The sequence below is a fragment of the Mixophyes fleayi genome, chromosome 4 (genome assembly GCF_038048845.1).
Source record: "Mixophyes fleayi isolate aMixFle1 chromosome 4, aMixFle1.hap1, whole genome shotgun sequence".
Lineage (NCBI taxonomy): Eukaryota > Metazoa > Chordata > Amphibia > Anura > Limnodynastidae > Mixophyes > Mixophyes fleayi.
The window spans coordinates 209,264,726-209,284,643 of NC_134405.1; the positions used below are offsets into that span (position 1 = coordinate 209,264,726).

Below are 19,918 nucleotides of genomic sequence, written 5' to 3' on the forward strand. Positions count from 1 at the left end.
ACCTGTAACATTTGGTCCTTACAAAATATCAACACTTTCCCTTGCCATTGTAAATGTGTTCTATTCATGAGACACCCTGAAAATGGGTAGGTCAGCCCATAGGTTAGTATTTTTTCATCATATGTGATTATGCAGACCATTTGAGAGGCTACCTTTATTAGTGTTTCATATTCCTTTGGATGTAATGCCCATACACAAACACTACTGTTATGCTACAACATACATGGTTCAAATACTGCAGTTTGTTGTGGGCAAACAGGTCCCATGTCTATGTTATCGCAGAGATCTAGGTTATGTGTATCCAGTGTGACCAGCGTCTTCCTGCAGTGTGATGCGTGCACCCAGGAGTCTCGGTTCTGGAGTTTCACTGATGTGGGCATGGTCAACAAGACCTGATACGGACCCTCGATTTTTGGTTCAAAAGTTCTCCTCACGTGTTTCTTTAAGTACACCCAATCGCCAGGTTTCAGCTTATGAGGCTGTAGGTCTGAATCAGGCTCTGGAAGTGAAGAAAATGCTAGAACATACAAATAGTTCAAATGGTCAGTTAGACTTCTCATATAGCTAGTCAAATCTCCATGTTTATATTGTAATTGCTGTGGATAATAACACCCTGTCTTTGTTAGTGTTTCAAAAAGTATAAGGAGACAGCTTGCTATTCCTATTTGGCACGGTTCTTACACTGAACAGGCTATGGGCAGGCATTATGGGCATGTTTTTTTTATTTCAGCCATGGTTTTCTGAATCTTCAGTTTCAATGTCCTATTCAACCTTTCTACTTGCCCACTAGCCTGTGGTCTGTACGGCAAATGAAAAGCTTGCTGTATGCCTAGATCTGTCATTATGTGTTGCATTATTTCCCCTGTGAAGTGTGTACCTCTATCTGATTCAATTACCTCAGGGACACCATACCTGCCCACAATCTCACCAATCAGTTTTTTCGCAGTTGCTTTTGCTGTTGCCTTGGCTACTGGCCAAGTCTCCGGCCATTTACTGAAAAGATCTGTACAGACTAGAACATATTCATATATTCCAGATTTAGGCAATTGTATAGTCTATCAGTAGTCTTTGAAAAGGATAAAAGGCTTTTGGAGTTATACCTTTTGACGTTTTTACCCTTTTTCCTGGATTTGAAGTTCCACAGATCCAGCAGGCCTGAACATCTGTAGCAGCTTTATTGAATCCTGGAGTTATCCAATGCTGATGGTCTATCTAACATGGGAGGGAACAAAACCTGTGGAAGACAAAGTTTATCATTCAGTTTCCACATACCAACGCAATCTTCTTGTGCTCCTAATCATTTCCATCTTTTTTTCTCCAATGGTCCTGTTTGTTGTTGAAACTTTTTTAGATCAGTGTAGTCAGGCATTTCTTTGTATACTGTGTATACTTCTCTTTCAGGCTTTCTCTTAGCTGCCTTTTTTGCTTCTGCATCTGCAAACGTGTTCCCTTTTGAAACAAAAGTCTCATTCCTTGTATGTGCTTCTATTTTAATCACGGCAACCTTGTGTGGCAATTGCAATGTTCTAAACAAGTTTCTTATTAGAACACAACAGAAAACAGCGCTGATGACTGATACACACAATCAATATACAACCATCCGTGGGTGATAAATATATATAAACACTTTATTAAAAATGAACCATAAAATATGCAACACTGGCCAGTGGATAACAACTAGACATATAAAAAATCAGATCAACCGACTGTGTTGACCATCAATAAGGCTGATGAACCATCAAATCGATCACTTCTGAAGAGAACCAGCTAAATGTCCCACATCGTAAAGATACTAGTGTCCAGTGACCCCGTACAAGGTCATGAAGTGGAGCTTCAAAATAAGTGTGGCCACACTGGTGGTGGAAAGTGTACGTCACCGCGATGATGGTGAACCCCACTTCAATGCTTCTTACACATGTAGTATGGAGGAGAATATGCCATAAATGCCACAATGAGAAAACCGCCACTCCTGAATGGAAATCAAAGTCGCTAAGCTGCTTAAGCAGTAAGCGCAATGAAGACCTGGTCCGATACTCAGTCCCGTATTGTGGTCTGTATGCGCACGCACCTCATACCCAGACGAACTCCGGGACCTCCGTGGTAAATATGTAGGTGAAGACGGCAATCCATGTAAATAGTGGAATAGCAGCTAACACAATCGTGGCACCAAATATATAGCGATAATATGGCTCAAAAAAGGCAACCTCCAAGAATCCACTAGGGATATGAGCTGGGTCATGGAATAGTGCTATCCAGCGGCTCAATGAACATCCAAATCACCTGACGCGTTTCATCACCTGCCTGGTGATTTCTTCAGAGGAAGTGCTCTGTTGTGCTCCAATGCCTCTTTAAGTATCCTTGATACAATTACTCAGTCTGCAGCTGGTTCATAACGGGCACTTTGTACCTATACCATACTTGTAGTGGGATACATAAATATGGTTGGTTCAATTGAAAACATTCAAATATCTTATATACAAGGAAATACCGAATAATTATAATTCATATAGAGCAAAAACAAAGCACTATTAGAGAAAACAATACATATCAAAACATATATATATATATATATAGAAATTAACATAATGATCATACCATCCTCCCCACATAGAGCATATTGGATAAATTAGGACTCAGAGAAAACACCTTAGAGTCCTAAATTCTCACACTGATACCTCAACTACACATATATATATATATGCAAATATAGTATTATACAAACACAGATCTAAGTCAATCTAGATAAAGCGAACACTAATAATCTGACCTGAGTAGACAGTAATAATAGGTGGTATAATTAATACAGAAATATTAAAAAAAAAAAAAATAAATAAATTATTAATAAAAATAAAAAAATTACAACCTATAGATTGAAGCATAGGTAGCCACCCGGATGACTTAAAAAAGTGCTGAAAACACACATAAGGAAATATGGGTGTATATATCGGTCAAGAGATAGGGTAAGTCCTACAAATATCATAAGTAAGCTCATGAATAATACCGAATAAAGACCCCTAAACTAACACATCAGCCCCACAAATGGGACTAGTGTATCTTACAGGTAATCAAGATACATTCATAAATACTCATGAATAGAGAATATAGCTTAAAGGATCAGGTTCAGGACAACACCTCATTGAGCTCAAGTGCTTCATTCAATCCTCTAGGACTCAAGGCATCCAGTTGATGGATCCAAAAGACCTCTTGTTTACATAATCTTTTAAAACGATCCCCTCCTCTCGTGGTCTGTTTAATATGCTCTAGACCACATATAGATAAACCTTCTAATCTCCCATTGTGAACCGCATTAAAGTGGCGTGGAACACTATGATTGGTCTTCCTATTTAGGATATTCCTCCTGTGTTCCAGAAACCTCAATTTCAGTGATCTAGTCGTTCTTCCAACGTAAATGAGGTCACAACTACATTTCAATAAATAAATGACATAACTCGTGCTACAGTTGATAAATCCCCTCACTCTAAAGTTTCTATCTGAATGGATGATCTCAGTCACCCTATTACTGATAAAAGAACAAGTTAGACATCTATTTGAACCACATTTGAAGCAGCCCTCTGTTTGTTTAGACAACCAACCACCTCCTACAGATGTCATATCCACTTTAGTCAGTACATCCTGAACCAAACTGGGCGCTAATATATTTTTTAAATTGTTGTTCCTCTTAAAAATAATCTTAGGATCTTGGGGCAATATTTGTCGAAGTGACTCATCTTGTTGAAGGATAGGATAATTCCTACTAAAGATCTTCCTGATTTCCCCCGACTTATTATTATATTTAGATATAAAAGCAACCAGCCCTTTTGTATCAGCTTGTTCCCCATTTTGATTCTTAGGCCTATAGGAATCATCTTTCTCTAACAGGGTATCTCTTTCTAATGAGGACACCTCTTTCAAAGCATTATTCAAAATATAATCGGGATAGCCTTTCTTTCTAAAGTCCCCCAACATAGACTCTGCTTGAAGATTGAATGTTTCTATTGAAGAACAATTTCTTTTAAGTCGCATTAACTGACCCTTTGGTATATTGTCTCTCCATTTCTTATAATGTGAACTTCTGTAGTGTAAATAACTCACAACATCAACTTTCTTCTTATAAGTGGAAGTCACCAACTTTCCATTCTCAACATTCATCTGAATATCCAAAAAATCCATACTGGATGCGTGATAGCGGCCAACAAACTTTAAATTGTATTCGTTGTCATTCAAAGCAGAAATAAATGAAAGTGCACGTGATTCACCCCCTCTCCATATGATAAACAGGTCATCAATGTACCGCCCATAAAAGACCAGGTCCGCGCCAAACCCACCTCCCCACACATGGACCTCCTCAAAGGAGCCCATGTATAGGTTGGCATAGCTCGGCGCGAACCTGGTCCCCATGGCAGTACCCATGATTTGCAAATAATAATGGTGATCAAACAAAAAATAATTGTGAGTTAAAATAAATGAAATGGAGTCAACAATAAACTTTCCCTGTGCATCATCTACAAGGGAATCTCTTCCCAACAGCTGTTCAATCACTTGAATACCCTTATCGTGCGGTATATTACTATATGGAGCCTCTACATCCAAAGTGAGGAACGCATAGTTATCTTCCCATTCCAAATTTCTTAGATGGTTCAATAAGTGGAGGGAGTCTCGAATGTGTGATTTAAGTTGAACCACCCTAGGTTGAAGAAATGTGTCTACATAAAAGGAGAGAGAAGAGGTCAGAGATCCTATTCCCGAAATTATCGGTCTCCCTGGAGGAGAGACCGCATTTTTGTGGAGCTTAGGTAGATGATAGTAGATCGCTGTGACAGGATACAGCGGATACAAAAATCTAAATTCATCTCGATCAATCACCCCAGATTCTAGGGCTTCATCTAATAGCATCCTCAAACTTCTTTGGAAATCTAGAGTGGGGTTGGAATGTAATTTCTTATAGAAAGCTAAATCAGTCACTTGTCTATATCCTTCACTAATGTAATCCGTAGTGTCCTGAACAACTACCCCTCCTCCCTTGTCCGCTGCCCTGATGACAATTGTGGAGTCCTTTCTCAATTCCTGTAATGCTGTTCTTTCCAGTTTAGTTAAATTAGGATGACTATATCTACTTTTCTCACATAACTCCTTAAAATTATTTAGAGTTAACTGATAAAAGCATTCGATTTGGGGCCCTTTACATGAAGTGGGAAAAAATTCTGACTTCAATTTGAATCTCTTCAAAGGTGGATCCTTCCCATTAAGATTTGTAACATCATAGATCAATTCAGAACTGTCATCCCTCATTGATCCCCTACCCTCACAGCTAAGCTCTTCTAGTATATGGAGACATTCACGATCACTACTATCCAATACAATAGGACTCAAATCTGAATCAATTTTCTTTATGCTTTTATTAGCAAAGTATTTTTTCCTGCATAAAGTGCGTACAAACCGATTGAGCTCAACAAATAGTTCAAACAAGTTAGGTTCTTTAGTTTCTTATTAGACTGGCATGCTGTGCGTCCTTACCACTAGAAGTCTTGAAATCTCTGCTCTTCCATATTGGACCAAATTCCTGCATCACTCCCAAAAGCATACCTGGAATCCGTGTAGATATTGGAAGTGGTTCCTTCTGCATATTCCAATGCCTTGGTGAGTGCTATCAGTTCAGCAGCTTCTGCTGACAGTATCGATGATGGTGGTTCTGAGTCAACTACTTCATTTTCTGTAGTCACTGAGTATCCTGTAAATGGTGATCCGTTATCATAATACCTGGAACCATCTACAAAAGATCATACACAGCATTAGACAAGGGAGAGTCAGTAACATTTGGAAGAGTCTGTGCTTCCATATCCATAAGAGCGAGGCAATCATGTGAAAAAGAAAAATTGTGGTTAATATTTTCACCCAATTCATCGTGATCACCTTCACTATCACAATGTCTTTCTTCTGACGGCTCTTGTTCTTCACTATTATTCCCTCCTTTTGAATCTTGAGATTCATACATTAGTGGTAACAATGTTGCTGGATTTAATACTGTGCACTGTTTGACTGTGACATGTGAAGCACTTAACAATGCTACCTCGCACTTAGTGAGTCTGGCTGCTGAAAGGTGTTTTTACCTGTTGTATCGCTTGTACTCTTTGTGGCGTCAGATGTTTAGTGCCCTATGAAATGCAGTGTCCTAAGAAAATTACCTTCTTCTGAGCTGCATGGAGCTTGGATTTGGACACTCTGCAGTCCTGCTGGGCCAAAAAGGTTAGTAGAGAAACAGTTTCTTCTTTACACTGTTGTTCACTATCAGCAGCTATCAACAAATCATCAACATACTGCAATAGTCGGGTAGTTTCAGGATATTGCGGTAACCAACCTTGTAAGACAGTTGACATTGCTTCAGAGAATTATGAAGAACCTAATCCGCTGTACCGTATTACCGGCAGTAGTGCGCATTACCGCGGATCGGGATCGGAATTGAATATGCCCCATTGTGTGTCTGTTTTGACTAACTATTGTCTAAAGGTGTGTGAATGTGTGTGTGTTAAACTTTACCTATTGTTCTAGGTGTTTGAATGCATTGTGTGTGTGTGGGGGAGGGAGAACACACAGACAATCAAGCACACGTTTTAAACCTTTCAAATATTCTCACATACTCTACCACATTTAGCCCTCTATCATTTAATTTCACTTATCTCAGTCAAAGTCCAACAGCCATTATTCACTATCCACATTCCCTTCACATGAGAGTTTCTAGATAGCAGACATTTTACAAGCATGCCAGATACTAGATCCATTTTCTCTATTGTCTGAACTTGGCATGCTCTAAACACATGGTATTTAACCTTGCTGCCATATTAACTACATCAACATTTCCAGCAATAAACCACATTATTTCAGAGATTCAGAGTTACAAACTACGCTTTAAAGCAACAGTATAACAAAATGTTATATTAAACAATCTGACCACTTCCTGAACAATCCAATCACTTGCTATGCATCTAAATACTAATTTCCTCCACACTTTTAAACAGCAGCATAGCAGACTTTCCAATACCATCTACACAGTTTCTTCACTTTCCCATGAAATACTTTTCCAACTCCACCATTCTATCTTAGAAACAAGCTATGCACAACCATTTCCATACACTTACTATACATTTTACACTAAACTGCATAAAACAACTATTTCCATACACTTCTATTACACAACATTTGCAATTTGCATTAGCCTTCCAAGAATAACCTTTGTCAAAACCACATATGCTTCCATGACCAAAACTTTACTAGCTCCATTTTATCTGACAATTTTAAACCAACACAGAACCACACAGAATTATGTATAACACAAATGCTACCATTTAAACCAACAATACATCCCAAATATAACAGGAACTCCAGGAATTGTACAGCATTACAGGAGTCAACACATTGTCAGCCATATTAATAACATGTGCTTGTAATGGCCTAATTTACTGCCAATGCAACTTTCATAGCAACAGGGCGCAGTTCTTATTAGGCTACATAATCACATACAAATCAGACTAACAACATACCATTACCTATGTTATATCTACACAGCATTACAATATTATTACAAGACATGCCGTTATGTAACACTATCCATACCAAACTGAAGTCTAACTTTTAAAACCAACACAAGCTCCAAATAACTCTTGCACTAAACTCAGACAATTCCATTCACATTTACCATCTGTAGTCAAACTTCCATATAACCAACGACAAATGATCATTCATTCTCATATACTCTACCACATATGCGTCCAGATTCGACCACCTTCCATTCAAAAACACATTACAAACTATATATTTCCATATTCATTCACCTTTCATTCATTCCATTCAAAAACTCCATTATAACATTCATCCTGCTAGCCAGGGCCAAAGGCCCTCGGCAACTTACTTTCCTGCATGTCCAGCTAGAAGCTCTGTCTGCATGACTTATCGGGTTGGGAGCAGGGTACGAAAAGACCTTTGTGCTCTTTGCTACATAAGATGATACCTTTTCTGTGGGCAGAGGTTACCTTTTCACAGGAACTGCTCACAGCATTCATATGCTAATAACTGACCAACTGAATAGACTTGAGCAAACATTCACAAACCAAATGTTTCCAGTGGGGGGAGGAGGGTTTGGTTCAGACCAACTTCTGCTTCAATTATAAAATGAAATATAAATAATAGATTATTTATATACTCTTCATCAGTAAGTCTCTTGCGCATAAAAGTTTGTACCTTGCTTTGGCACAATTAGTCATGGTTTGACACACTTATCAAAGACTGCTATGGTCCAATTGGTTAGGATCTGCTGGTATGCTGCAGGATTCTACACTAGCCATCAAAATCTGTGCTAGTTGTTTGACCTCTTTTTCAGGTAAACAGGACCCAACAGACCCAGCACACCTCCCAGCTACAGACTGGACCCTTCCAAGTAATCCATATAGGCTTCATTCAACTTCTAGTGGTAAGAAGGTTTATAGTATGCTTTAGTTTGTGTAGGTGTATTTTCTGGTTGGGTTGAAACATGCCAGTGGCCACAGCAACAACAAACATAACTGCAAAGAAGATAGTTCAGGAATTTGTATGCAGGTATTGGTTACTACAAGTGCTATACTCAGTTCAAGATATGCAAAACATCCATATCTGCATTTTACTCCCACAACTTATTATAAAGTAAATGTAAGTATGATCTTTCTAAAAAGGGCAGATTGGAGTTAAAATATTTAAGTAAAATAAATAATACATACCATTTTTCCTGCTATTGTAAGTTCATGCTGTTTTTAGATCACAGATGATGTTTTCCGCTATTTGTTTTGACCATATTATGGTAGATAATAAAATCTGAGGTGTAGTACAATGGATAGTGTAATAATTAGGCTCCTGCTGTTGACATATGATTGTATGTTCCTCTAGCATTTCTTTCGTCTTAATTTGCCTAACGTAATAGAACAGCTGTTTTCCTTGCCAATTAATTGAGGTATTCATTATATTCTAATATTAACTTTTTAATGGAATTATGATGATTTCACAGTTTGAAATATTTTGTTGTTTCTACTTAATACACCAAAATCCAGGATTCGGGTTCTTGATTTAGCAGAATACTGTTTTTTCAAGATTAGAATTTGGAGGCATCCTTATGATTTCATCACAGTACGATTCATCATAATTCTGCCAAATCTTTATCCCGATTTCATTGTGATTACAGTGTGATAGGAGAGAGATTTTTTATTCCATGAGCTAACATTACAGAAAGGATTTAATATTTAGGCCTCTAATGTTTTACTTTAAAAATGTAATTACAGTTCTTATTTATTTCAGTGTCTGACAGAATCTTTTGTAAAAGGATCTATAATTTTTCTTGCCTCTTATTGTGGTTTAGTTAGGGCCCCCATCTCCCTAATGCAAATCTGAATCAGGCCCCCTATCTTACTTGCACTCCTCTACCAGTCTAATGCTGCAATATACACTGTTGCACAGGAAAACCCCTTGAGTGTCTCTGATCACAGAAATATGCATGTACTACTGACAATACACTGTATCCTCTGTGTTTTTACTATGTAGATTGGAAAATCACATTTCTGTTGCATATGGCGCTATTGCTATTATTATTTGGGGGCAGCACGGTGGCTAAGTGGTTAGCACTACTGAATCAAAGTCAAATCCCGACCACGGCCTTATCTGTATGGAGTTTGTATGTTCTCCTTGTGTTTGCGTGGGTTTCCTCCGGGTGCTTCGGTTTCCTCCCACACTCCAAAAAAACCACATTTGTAGGTTAATTGGCTGCTATCGAAATTGACCCTAGTCTCTCTCTCACTGTGTGTGTGTGTGTGTGTGTGTGTGTGTGTGTGTGTGTGTGTGTGTGCGCGCGCATGTGTGTGTGTGTGTGTGTATGTTAGGGAATTTAGACTGTAAGCTCCAATGGGGCAGGGACTGATGTGAATGAGTTCTCTATACAGCGCTGTGGAATCAGTGGCGCTATATAAATAAATGGTTATGATGATGATGATCTGTCATGGCAACAATGTTGTGCAGATGCCATGAAGATTGTAGCCACTCCTCTATACACTATAGTAGTAGTAGTAGTAGTAGTAGTAGTAGTAGTAGTAGTAGTAGCATGACAAAAATGGCTCATTATTTTTTTTAGTACTATTGTCTCTGCATTCCCGGTAATATAATATAAACCAGTAGTCAAAGTGGATATTTAGAAGTGGTGGTATGGAAATATAAGTGGAATTTGTTTAGTTCGTTTTACATTGAAGGCAGTAGGAGAAGTGGCAGTATGACATACCATCGTATACATCCCCACTTTGACCACTGATATAAACTAATATTATAGTATGGTGTTTGAATTTTTCTTTTACATTTTACACAATAGAGCACATACATGTTATTTGTTGACTTTATTTTACACTATATTAAGCACTTATTTTCTCTTTCACATAATTAAAGTGCCTCTTTTGATTAGACACAATGGAGGCAACCACTTTGGCTGGATTCTAAAGCATGCTGGCTCAAACCACAATCAGTTCACTAGGAAGCAATGATATCACTGAAGCACTTTCTGATAAATATTCAACTAGTATTCATGAGGCTGTAGTAATGAATTGATAAGCTGTATTTTCATAAATCTTTCGTCCGCCTATAAAACGTCTGTCTCTGCTGTGCATAAGTGACAGATGCTTTTTACCTATGTGTGCATTACATTAAGAAGAGACACACAGGAAATTATTAGACCTTTACGCTGATCCTCAAAGTTATTTTTTCTAAATGATACTCTATAGTTTATTTTATGTTAGTATAATATTTTATTTTAGTTAACTTACATTTGAAATCTAAATGCTGTTTTTACTTTATAGGTTGTTCCCTAAATTTATCTTCTCTTCATTGTGAAATATACACTTTATTGATAAAGTCAAGAATCTGGATGCTGTCAGCATCATCCAGACTTTGTTGGTAATAACTAATAATTGCTGTTCTTATCGTTCTTATCATTCATATCCAAATATGCCTGTTTACATGTAATCTTGATAGGGTCCACAGTATCCACATTTCTGACATCCACATATTATAGCTCAGTGATGACTATTAAAAGATTCAGTTGAAGAGTAATGTTAGTTTATTCACTGTTTGCTCTCAATCATTTGAACACAGCAGATGAAACACGGAGACGCAGCTGCATTAATGAGACTTGCTGCTCATGAAAAAAAAGAAAAGGCTCAGTAATAATATATGTGAATTGCAGTCCATGACCACCTGCATGCGTCATGGAGACGGGAGGAAGCCCTTAAATGTTTAATAAATGTGTTCTTTGTCTCCATTTTGTATGGGATGCTATTAATAACTAAACTGGTAGGATCATATGGTATCCGTTACTATAGTATCTACTAGTGTAGCATCGCTACCAGGTCAGGGACACATGACAATCTAGGAGGATCATTATCACTTCTCAGAATCCTGGGACCCTGACTGGGCAGAATATTAGAAGGAACTTTTCTTTCTTTATGTTCCCATACTGTTCATTAGCATCATGTGTGGTTTTGTTTAATATTTTAACGAGGAGTTTTCCAAAGTCTGTTCCGCATCAGACACTATTGCCCAACACTCCTTATGTGAAATTCGGTTGATTGGCTTTGCTTCTGTTCTGAACAGCTGTCAGCTTCCCCTACAGATAGAAGATCTTTGATGTGAGCTTCAACCATTTCTTGGATAATTACACTACTCATATACTTTATTTCAACATCTCACTTTGACTCCATAAAGACTTATCTGTCTCATTCAATACTTCTAAAAGTGGAGGTATAGGGCCATTTGGCTTAGGAATATTACTTGCTGAGATGTGTTTGTAAAAAATGTGATCACAAGATTTGATATTTTTAATCAAAGTGGCAGAGTTAGTTCTGTGTGACACATAACGGTGAGGATGAGTGTTGTGCTGTAGGGTTGTACAGATAAAGAAACACCATGCCTTTCCAAGCAATCAGTTCGTTCAAAGAGAAAATCCTCAATCCAGGAAAAGAAGAAGTGAAGAATAGCATTGGGGACTCGCTGGGGAACCTGCAAAGGTAAAAGCATTTTGTATCATTTTTTACAATGTTCTAGTTAATTTCGTAGAGCTAAAGCATTTAAATTAAAACTGATTTTATGTTGTCTTTAATAAAATCATACAAACTCAATGGCTTACATTTACATTTTTGCATGTATCATTTATTTTTAAAATAGCATTTCTGTGAATAATTATATGGTTTATCTGATTATTGTTTACATATATATATTTATATTTATTTTAAATATTCATTAGAATTGTATACATAGACAGGAAATCTTATCCTGTGTATTCAAAAGCTAGTTCTGTATTGAAAAACAAATTGGCACTCTACATAATAGTGATAAACAAAAAACCCCAAAATAAAACACATTTTAAAATAAATCAAATAGCTCCAAATGTTATAGTCTTTAGTTAAAAATGAAAAGGCAAAGCAATTAACACAGTAGTTATATTATTTTTGTATGCAATAACCTGGTAATGTAAAAATGAGCTGGGAAACCACATCAAGGTGTATTATTTTCAGATGGTTCTTCAAATTAGTGTAAGTCTTTACTGCAAAACATGTTGCTATTGTTTATATCTTCTTATGACACAACTTTTAATCTCTTTCTTGGTTACAACATTATTTCAAACACTTAACACTCGTTTATAAAGTATACCACAAGTAATGACCCTTGTAGTTACATTAAAACATGTAATAAATTAAAACATTTTTTTTATCTGAAATGGAAATCAATACTACCATGTCAGGCACTGTTTCTGCAATATTATGTTTATGCTCTTTTTTTAATGTTTTATTCATGTGGAGTTCTCAGAGGTTGGAATACAGACAAAGTGTCTGCTTCTATCCCTTGTTCAGTTAAGTCACGATTCATTCAGTACTTTCACATATAGACATATAAAATAATGACAAGAAACTGTATTTAATAAATATATGTAAATTAATCTCATTCTAATATACATATTCCTTATTTAATACAAGATAGAAAGTGGTAAAGACCCCTCCAAATTACATTTATTAAAACATGTATAAAATAGTGTTTTTTTTTTCTTACATAAGGGAAACTCTTCAGTTGCTGCACTAAACAATTTTATGGTCATTCTACAGTATCAAGTTATTTAGAACAGTAGATAAGTCTTTTTAATTGGGTTCTTAATGTGTGATCCCAATATAATATGTCACCAACACATAAAAAAGTATTCCTCAAATAAATAAAACTAGAAACTAATGTTCAATATAAAGCATATGTTTACACTTTTTTCAGGTAACATATTAATACGAATGCTAATAAATGATTAATGGATCACAATGAAATTCAACAGCTTGCAGACATCCAATAGGTTTTATGAAGTTCATACCAGCTAATTTGTCACCTAGTGCTCAACATGAATTTCCATATATATATATATATATATGTTACATGCACACATTAAGCATACTTTTAGACAAGTGTGCACAGTAATGCAACCATTTTTATAACAATCCTTTGTGGTTTTGCAGAGGCTATGCGTGGAGGTGCATATAATATATTATATATACAAGAATAGAGTGCTGTACAGCATATTACAGTTGTTGGCAGGAGGTATTTAAAGGTACTCGGCAAACTGTGTTCCAAGTTTTGATATCACAACTTTTATTATGGTATCAATAGCATACTGTCCCATTTAGAACATCTAGCTACAATAACCTGCCCTTTATTTTAATGTCTACATTTATTTAATCAACCTTGTATGTCTCTATTTTATGTATGACCTGTTTTCTTCACTATCTGGTACTGCAGAGCACTGTGGTGCCGTACAAATCAAATATAATAATAATTTCACAGGAATTTATAGTTTACAGAAATTCCCATATCATGGCAGTAGTTAAGATGTTTGACATTGAGTGACACAAATCACCTGCACTTCCTCCTGTAGTTATTGCATTAGCACTGTAGAGGGTGGCAGTGTAAGTAGAAGAGGTAAAGAAGGGAAAAGATACTTCCTCTCCCTCCTGACTCCTCTACCGACACCTCTACTTACACTGTCAGCCACTGCTCAATGACTGCAGGAGGAAGCGCCCATTATAGGTGGCGTTGCACTTCCTCCTACTATCAATGTTACAGGAGATGACAGGAAGACTCATGTTTATAAGAAACATGCTTTCCCCTTATCACACAGATATTATTTCTGATTACCTCTTTCAACATGTACATCTATACTTGTGGATAATATTAGCAATGCTTTTATATAAATCCCTTGGCATGTTAAGTCGTTCTGATCACATGATGCAAACATATCATGTGACACTTTTCTGTTATGAATTCCTATGTGTTGTGTACAGAACAAAATACATACAAAAATTGACCCCTACCGAATGTGAAATGACCACTTGACATGACCATAATAGCCTTCAATCATACTCCATACAGACATAAGGAACTAAATCTACCCACCATGACCTGACCACTGGGCATGATTCATATTACAATCCTATTACACTCTGTACAGACGTAGAACACTACACCTACCCAACATGATAGGCTGGCCGGGGAATTACTACTGGAGAGTAAGCCAATATTAACATTGAAGGGTACAATCTACAAAATCTTTGACTGTCTTTACATGTCAGAGGCTGTTGCCAAATATGCAGCTAAATTGCAAAGTTAATTGCTCCTCATAGAGTAAGGAAGTGCACAGCTGAAAGTAAATGCAATTATAGTTGTGATCTGTAACAGCAGGTAATCATCATCTCCATTTATTTATATAGCGCCACTGATTACGCAGCGCTGTACAGAGAACTCATTCACATCAGTCCCTGCCCCATTGGAGCTTACAGTCTAAATTCTCTAACATACACACAGACAGAGAGAGAGAGACTAGGGTCAGTTTTTGATAGCAGCCAATTAACCTACTAGTATGTTTTTGGAGTGTGGGAGGAAACCGGAGCACCCAGAGGAAACCCACGCAAACACAGGGAGAACATACAAACTCCACACAGATAAGGCCATGATCGGGAATTGAGCTTATGACCCCAGCGCTGTGAGGCAGAAGTGCTAACCACTACACCTCTCAATGTCTGAACAATTTATGTTACAGTTAAATAATGCTCATTTCTTACTATACGGATATGATACATTATGTGACAATAAAGCAGCCTGGGTGGATATATGTAATATACATAATAGTAAAGATTAGTTTGGAAAACATAAGGTACTAAGGTTATTATATAGTGTATAGCATGATAACGACTATGCTGTGTTTTGATCAGGAAAATTGATGGAACAAATGCTGAGGAGAACAACATAGAACTGAATGAAGATGGACAGCCAACCCATGCCCCCACCCACACGCCCCCCAGATTTGACTGCTATTGTTGTGGACTCCCCAAACGTTATATCATTGCCATGATGAGTGGGCTGGGTTTTTGTATTTCCTTTGGAATTAGGTGTAATCTTGGTGTAGCTATCGTAGAAATGGTGAACAACAACACTATTTATGTCAACGGGAAACCTGAGATCCAGGTGCGTCACAGTTGCATGATTTAAATTGTACTGTATATCTAGATAGAAAAAGAAATTTACTCCTCATGTTTACACTGTCTTCAATTAATGGGAAATGTGTCTTTACAGAAAGCCCAGTTCAACTGGGATCCAGAAACAGTTGGTTTGATCCATGGGTCATTTTTCTGGGGATATATTGTAACCCAGATCCCTGGAGGGTTCATTGCGAACAAGCTTGCTGCCAATAGGTAATTACACCTGCTATCACTTTATTATTATACACTAACATTTCCATAGCACTTTTAATGAAAACTCAATTTACAAACATCACATATAGATATCTGAAAATTGGCTTTATCCAAACATATAATCAATATACATATTTATGTGTTGTTGTGCAAGGAAATAATAATAGAAATCAATACAAAGTTTTGGTTTTATAAATTGTTATGATGCTTCTGGTGTTTATTGTGCTTCAAGCTGTAAAATGCTTTTAGACACAGGCTAAATATCTTATTGGACGTTATGGCGTAATGGCATATTTTTTCTTTTAAAAATTATTTAATTTTTCCTAATGAAATACAAAGCGTAGTTAAATTATATACAATGTAAAAATATATTTTTATAATAGTTTCTCTCTAAACCTAAAAAGTTTGGTAATCATATGATAACCACTAAAATGTACAAATCTAACAGTTCAAATCTTAGAACCTTATTAGAATTGTAGATATCCAAGGTAAATTTGGGAAGAATATATGTTTCCTATTCATAAGACAGCTCAGCAGTAATCATTGGAGAACACTGAAGTCAGTCTCTCTAAATCACTGCTAGTTCACTTCTCAAAACACAGTATTGATTAAGCTGTAAACCTGACTCCTTTTAACAGTGTAATGATAGTCTGCTTTTGTTTTGTTTTTTTAGCAGGGGAATAACATAGCAAATTTTTGGTGAAGAGGGTCCAGCAATGCTGATCCATCCTCCAGTGGCCCTGTCTGTGCTGAACATGTGTGGGGCTGGCACTTGAGCAGTGTAGCTCTGTTTGGTCCTTCAGTTCGACAACTGAAAACCCAAGCAAGGCTTTACTTATCATTAACTGCCCCCTGCCTATGCTTAGAAGAGCAGACCAGGGACTTTGCACAGATGAACCGGCATTGCTAGGCTCCACTCATCTTGGACCACATAGCCTCTTTAGCTCCTGCAACAGTGGTAGTTTTACCACTGGCTTTCAGGTTAGTTTAAGATGATTCTGTAATACAGGCACAGGGGATAGCAAGGTGACCAAGTATTACTATAACATTCACTTTGTTTTGTGAGTTTTTAAAGTTTTTGTTGTTATTATGTTTTCTTAAAGCACCAACATACTACGTAGGACTTTATATTGAGGGGACCAAGATACAATCAAATGGCATACAATGACGTAAAACATAATGCAACGATGGCTTTGCCCAAATGAGCTTACAATATAAGAGGGGTGGGCTACACCTTATACTAAGGGTAGCAGAATAAGAATTTGAGCTGTTGCTAGTGATACATGTTCATGGCTACAGGCACAGTGCTTGCTCTCAGCTCCAGGCAGCTAATTACTGCTACAGTTAGTAGTTGGTGACTACAGGCAGGTTGCTAGTTCCTAACTCCCAGCAGTTTGTGATTAGTGGAACTATGCTAGTTCCTTGCTGTGGGAATTGTTTAATTACAGTTATTGTGCTAGTTCCTGGCTCCATGCAGCTGATGATTACAGACACTGGAAAACATTATAAGAAAGGTAAAATGTCAGTGAGAGACGGGCACACAGACATAAATGTAAATCAAATTGAATGCGTTATGATGGCTAATTTTAGTATAAAGTAGTTATATGTCTCTGTAATTGGCATACGGGTTGGCAAATTACATAATTATATATGCTTGGTTTTCGAGTAACTTTATTATACTTGTTTTGTTTTTTACTGCGCAAATTAATTTTATATTGCAGTTAATTTCCATTTTTATTAAGGGTGTGCACCGGGCACTTTTAGTGTTTTGTGTTTTGGGTTCTGATTAGCTTGAGGTTTTGGGTTCTGATTTGTTTTGCCAAAACACCTGACGAAAGGTTTTGGTTCTGATTTCGGGTTTTGGGTTCTGATTTATATTTAAAAGAGCATAAAAAGTACTAAAATCCAGTTTTTTTGTTTTTTTCCACTCCTACGCTATTATTAACCTCAATAACATTCAATAACTATCATTTCCACTAATTTCCAGTCTATTCTGAACACCTCACACCTCACAATACTGTTTTTAGTCCAAAACGTTGTACCGAGGTAGCTTTCTAGACTGCGTAGTGGAGTGGGCCCGGTACCCAATTTGGTACCGGGGCCACAATACCTCCTCCAACTGGCCTAAATTCCACTGCACATATAGCTGCTCCTACATCCTCTGCAACATATACAGGGTGTAGTTCGAGCGTGTCAATACCTCTTGTTTTTGACGATGACAGGTCATTTTCATCAATTTCGCATTTGGCAGCAACAGTCAACGTTTTTTAATATCTGATACACCTCTATCTGGACTGCGTAGTGGAGTGGCCCTGGTACCCAATTTGGTACCGGGGCCACAATACCTCCTCCAACCATGGTACAGAGCATTCATCATTGAGATCCCATCAAGTATGTAAAAGACAGACAGGGTCGAAGTGTTATTTGTTGACTTTGGGAACAAAAAAACTGTTCCTGTTGCAAATCTTCGTGCAATGAAGAGTGACTTTTTCATTTAAAGGCTCAAGCTTTCAAGTGTAGTGTTTATAAGTTATAAACACTACAGTAGTTCTAGCATGTCAATACCTCTTGTTTTCGACGACCATGGTACAGAGCATTCATCATTGAGATCCCATCAAGTATGTCAAAGACACGACAGGGTCGAAGTGTTATTTGTTGACTTTGGGAACAAAAAAACTGTCCCTGTTGCAAATCTTCGTGCAATGAAGAGTGACGTTTTCATTTAAAGGCTCAAGCTTTCAAGTGTAGTGTTTATAAGTTATATTATTCTTTTGGTTTAATTTGTTTAATTTGTTTTAATTTTGTTTTACTTTGTGCTCATGGCAAACGACTGTTGAAGGGTCACATAATGCCAAAAAAAGAGTTGCAAGATGGAATTGTCCTTGGGCCCTCCCATCCACCCTGATGTTGTTGAAATAGGACATGCGCACTTTAAAAAACCAATCATTTAAGCGAAAGGGCCTACCAAACTGTGGCTGAAATGATTGGTTTGTTTGGGCCCCCACAAAACGAGCTGGCAAAGAAAAAAAAAAGGTGCAAGATGGAATTGTCCTTGGGCCCTCCCACCCACCCTTATGTTGTTGAAATAGGACATGCACACTTTAACAAACCAATCATTTCAGCGACAGAGCCTACCAAACAACTGTGGCTGAAATGATTGGTTTGTTTGGGCCCCCACACCAAAAAAGCTATTCATCTCTCCCTGTACAAACTAAACTGGCTCTACTGAGGCAAGATGTCGTCCTCATCCTCATCCTCTGATTCCTCTCCCCCTTCAGTGTGTACTTCCTCATACATTATCAATTTGTCCCCGCTGGACTTCACAACCACAGGTCCCTCTGTAGTATCTGGAGGGCAGTGCTGTACTTGATTGAGGAATTGATAATTCATTTTTGTGAACATCATTTTTTCAACGTTCTGCGGTAGCAACCTCCTTCGCCGCTCACTGACCAGGTTCCCCGCTGCACTAAAAACTCTTTCCGAGTACACACTGGAGGGGGGACAACTCAGGTAAAATAGAGCCAGTTTGTACAGGGGCTTCCAAACTGCCTTTTTTTCCTGCCAGTAACAATATGGACTGTCTGACATGTCTATTTTGATGGTGTCAGCAAAGTAATCCTCCACCATTTTTTCAATTGTGACAGCATCAAATGCAGCGAGAGTAGACATGTCTGCAATGGTTGGCAGGTCCTTTAGTCCGGACCAGATGTTCTCAGCATCCCCACCAGTGGGTCTTTGAGGAAAACTGAGCTTTTTCCTCGCAGCCACAGGTGTGGAAGAAACTGATGGAGGAGCTAGTGGCATGTCACGGTCCTCTTCAGAGGACAATTTCCTGACCAGCAGGTCTTTGCACCGCTGTAGACTTGTGTCAGCCGGAAACAGAGACACAACATACGCTTTAAACCGAGGATCCAGCACGGTGGCCATAATGTATTCCTCTGACTTTAAAAGAGTGACCACCCTCGGATCCTGGCAAAGCGTACGAAGGGCTTCATCAACAAGAGCTACATGCTTTGTTGAATCGCAATGGTTTACCAGCTCCACCCTCACTTTCTCCAGCTGCTTCTGCAACAGCCTGATCAGGGGAATGACCTAACTCAAGCTGGCAGTGTCGGAACTGACTTCTCGTGTGGCAAGTTCAAACG

At 37.8% G+C, this 19,918-nt stretch overlaps 1 protein-coding gene across 1 annotated transcript in view; it reads left to right on the forward strand.

Annotated features, from left to right (window-relative positions):
• Nucleotides 1-11,385: 11,385 nt before the first annotated feature.
• SLC17A8 (solute carrier family 17 member 8) overlaps nucleotides 11,386-19,918 on the forward strand; it is a 39,432-nt gene continuing 30,899 nt past the window's right edge. Inside the window, exons 1-3 of the mRNA XM_075209251.1 lie at nucleotides 11,386-12,059; nucleotides 15,294-15,546; nucleotides 15,655-15,773. Of these exons, the coding sequence (XP_075065352.1) occupies nucleotides 11,959-12,059; nucleotides 15,294-15,546; nucleotides 15,655-15,773 (473 nt within the window). The 5' untranslated portion in view covers nucleotides 11,386-11,958. The remainder of the gene's footprint in view (nucleotides 12,060-15,293; nucleotides 15,547-15,654; nucleotides 15,774-19,918) is intronic.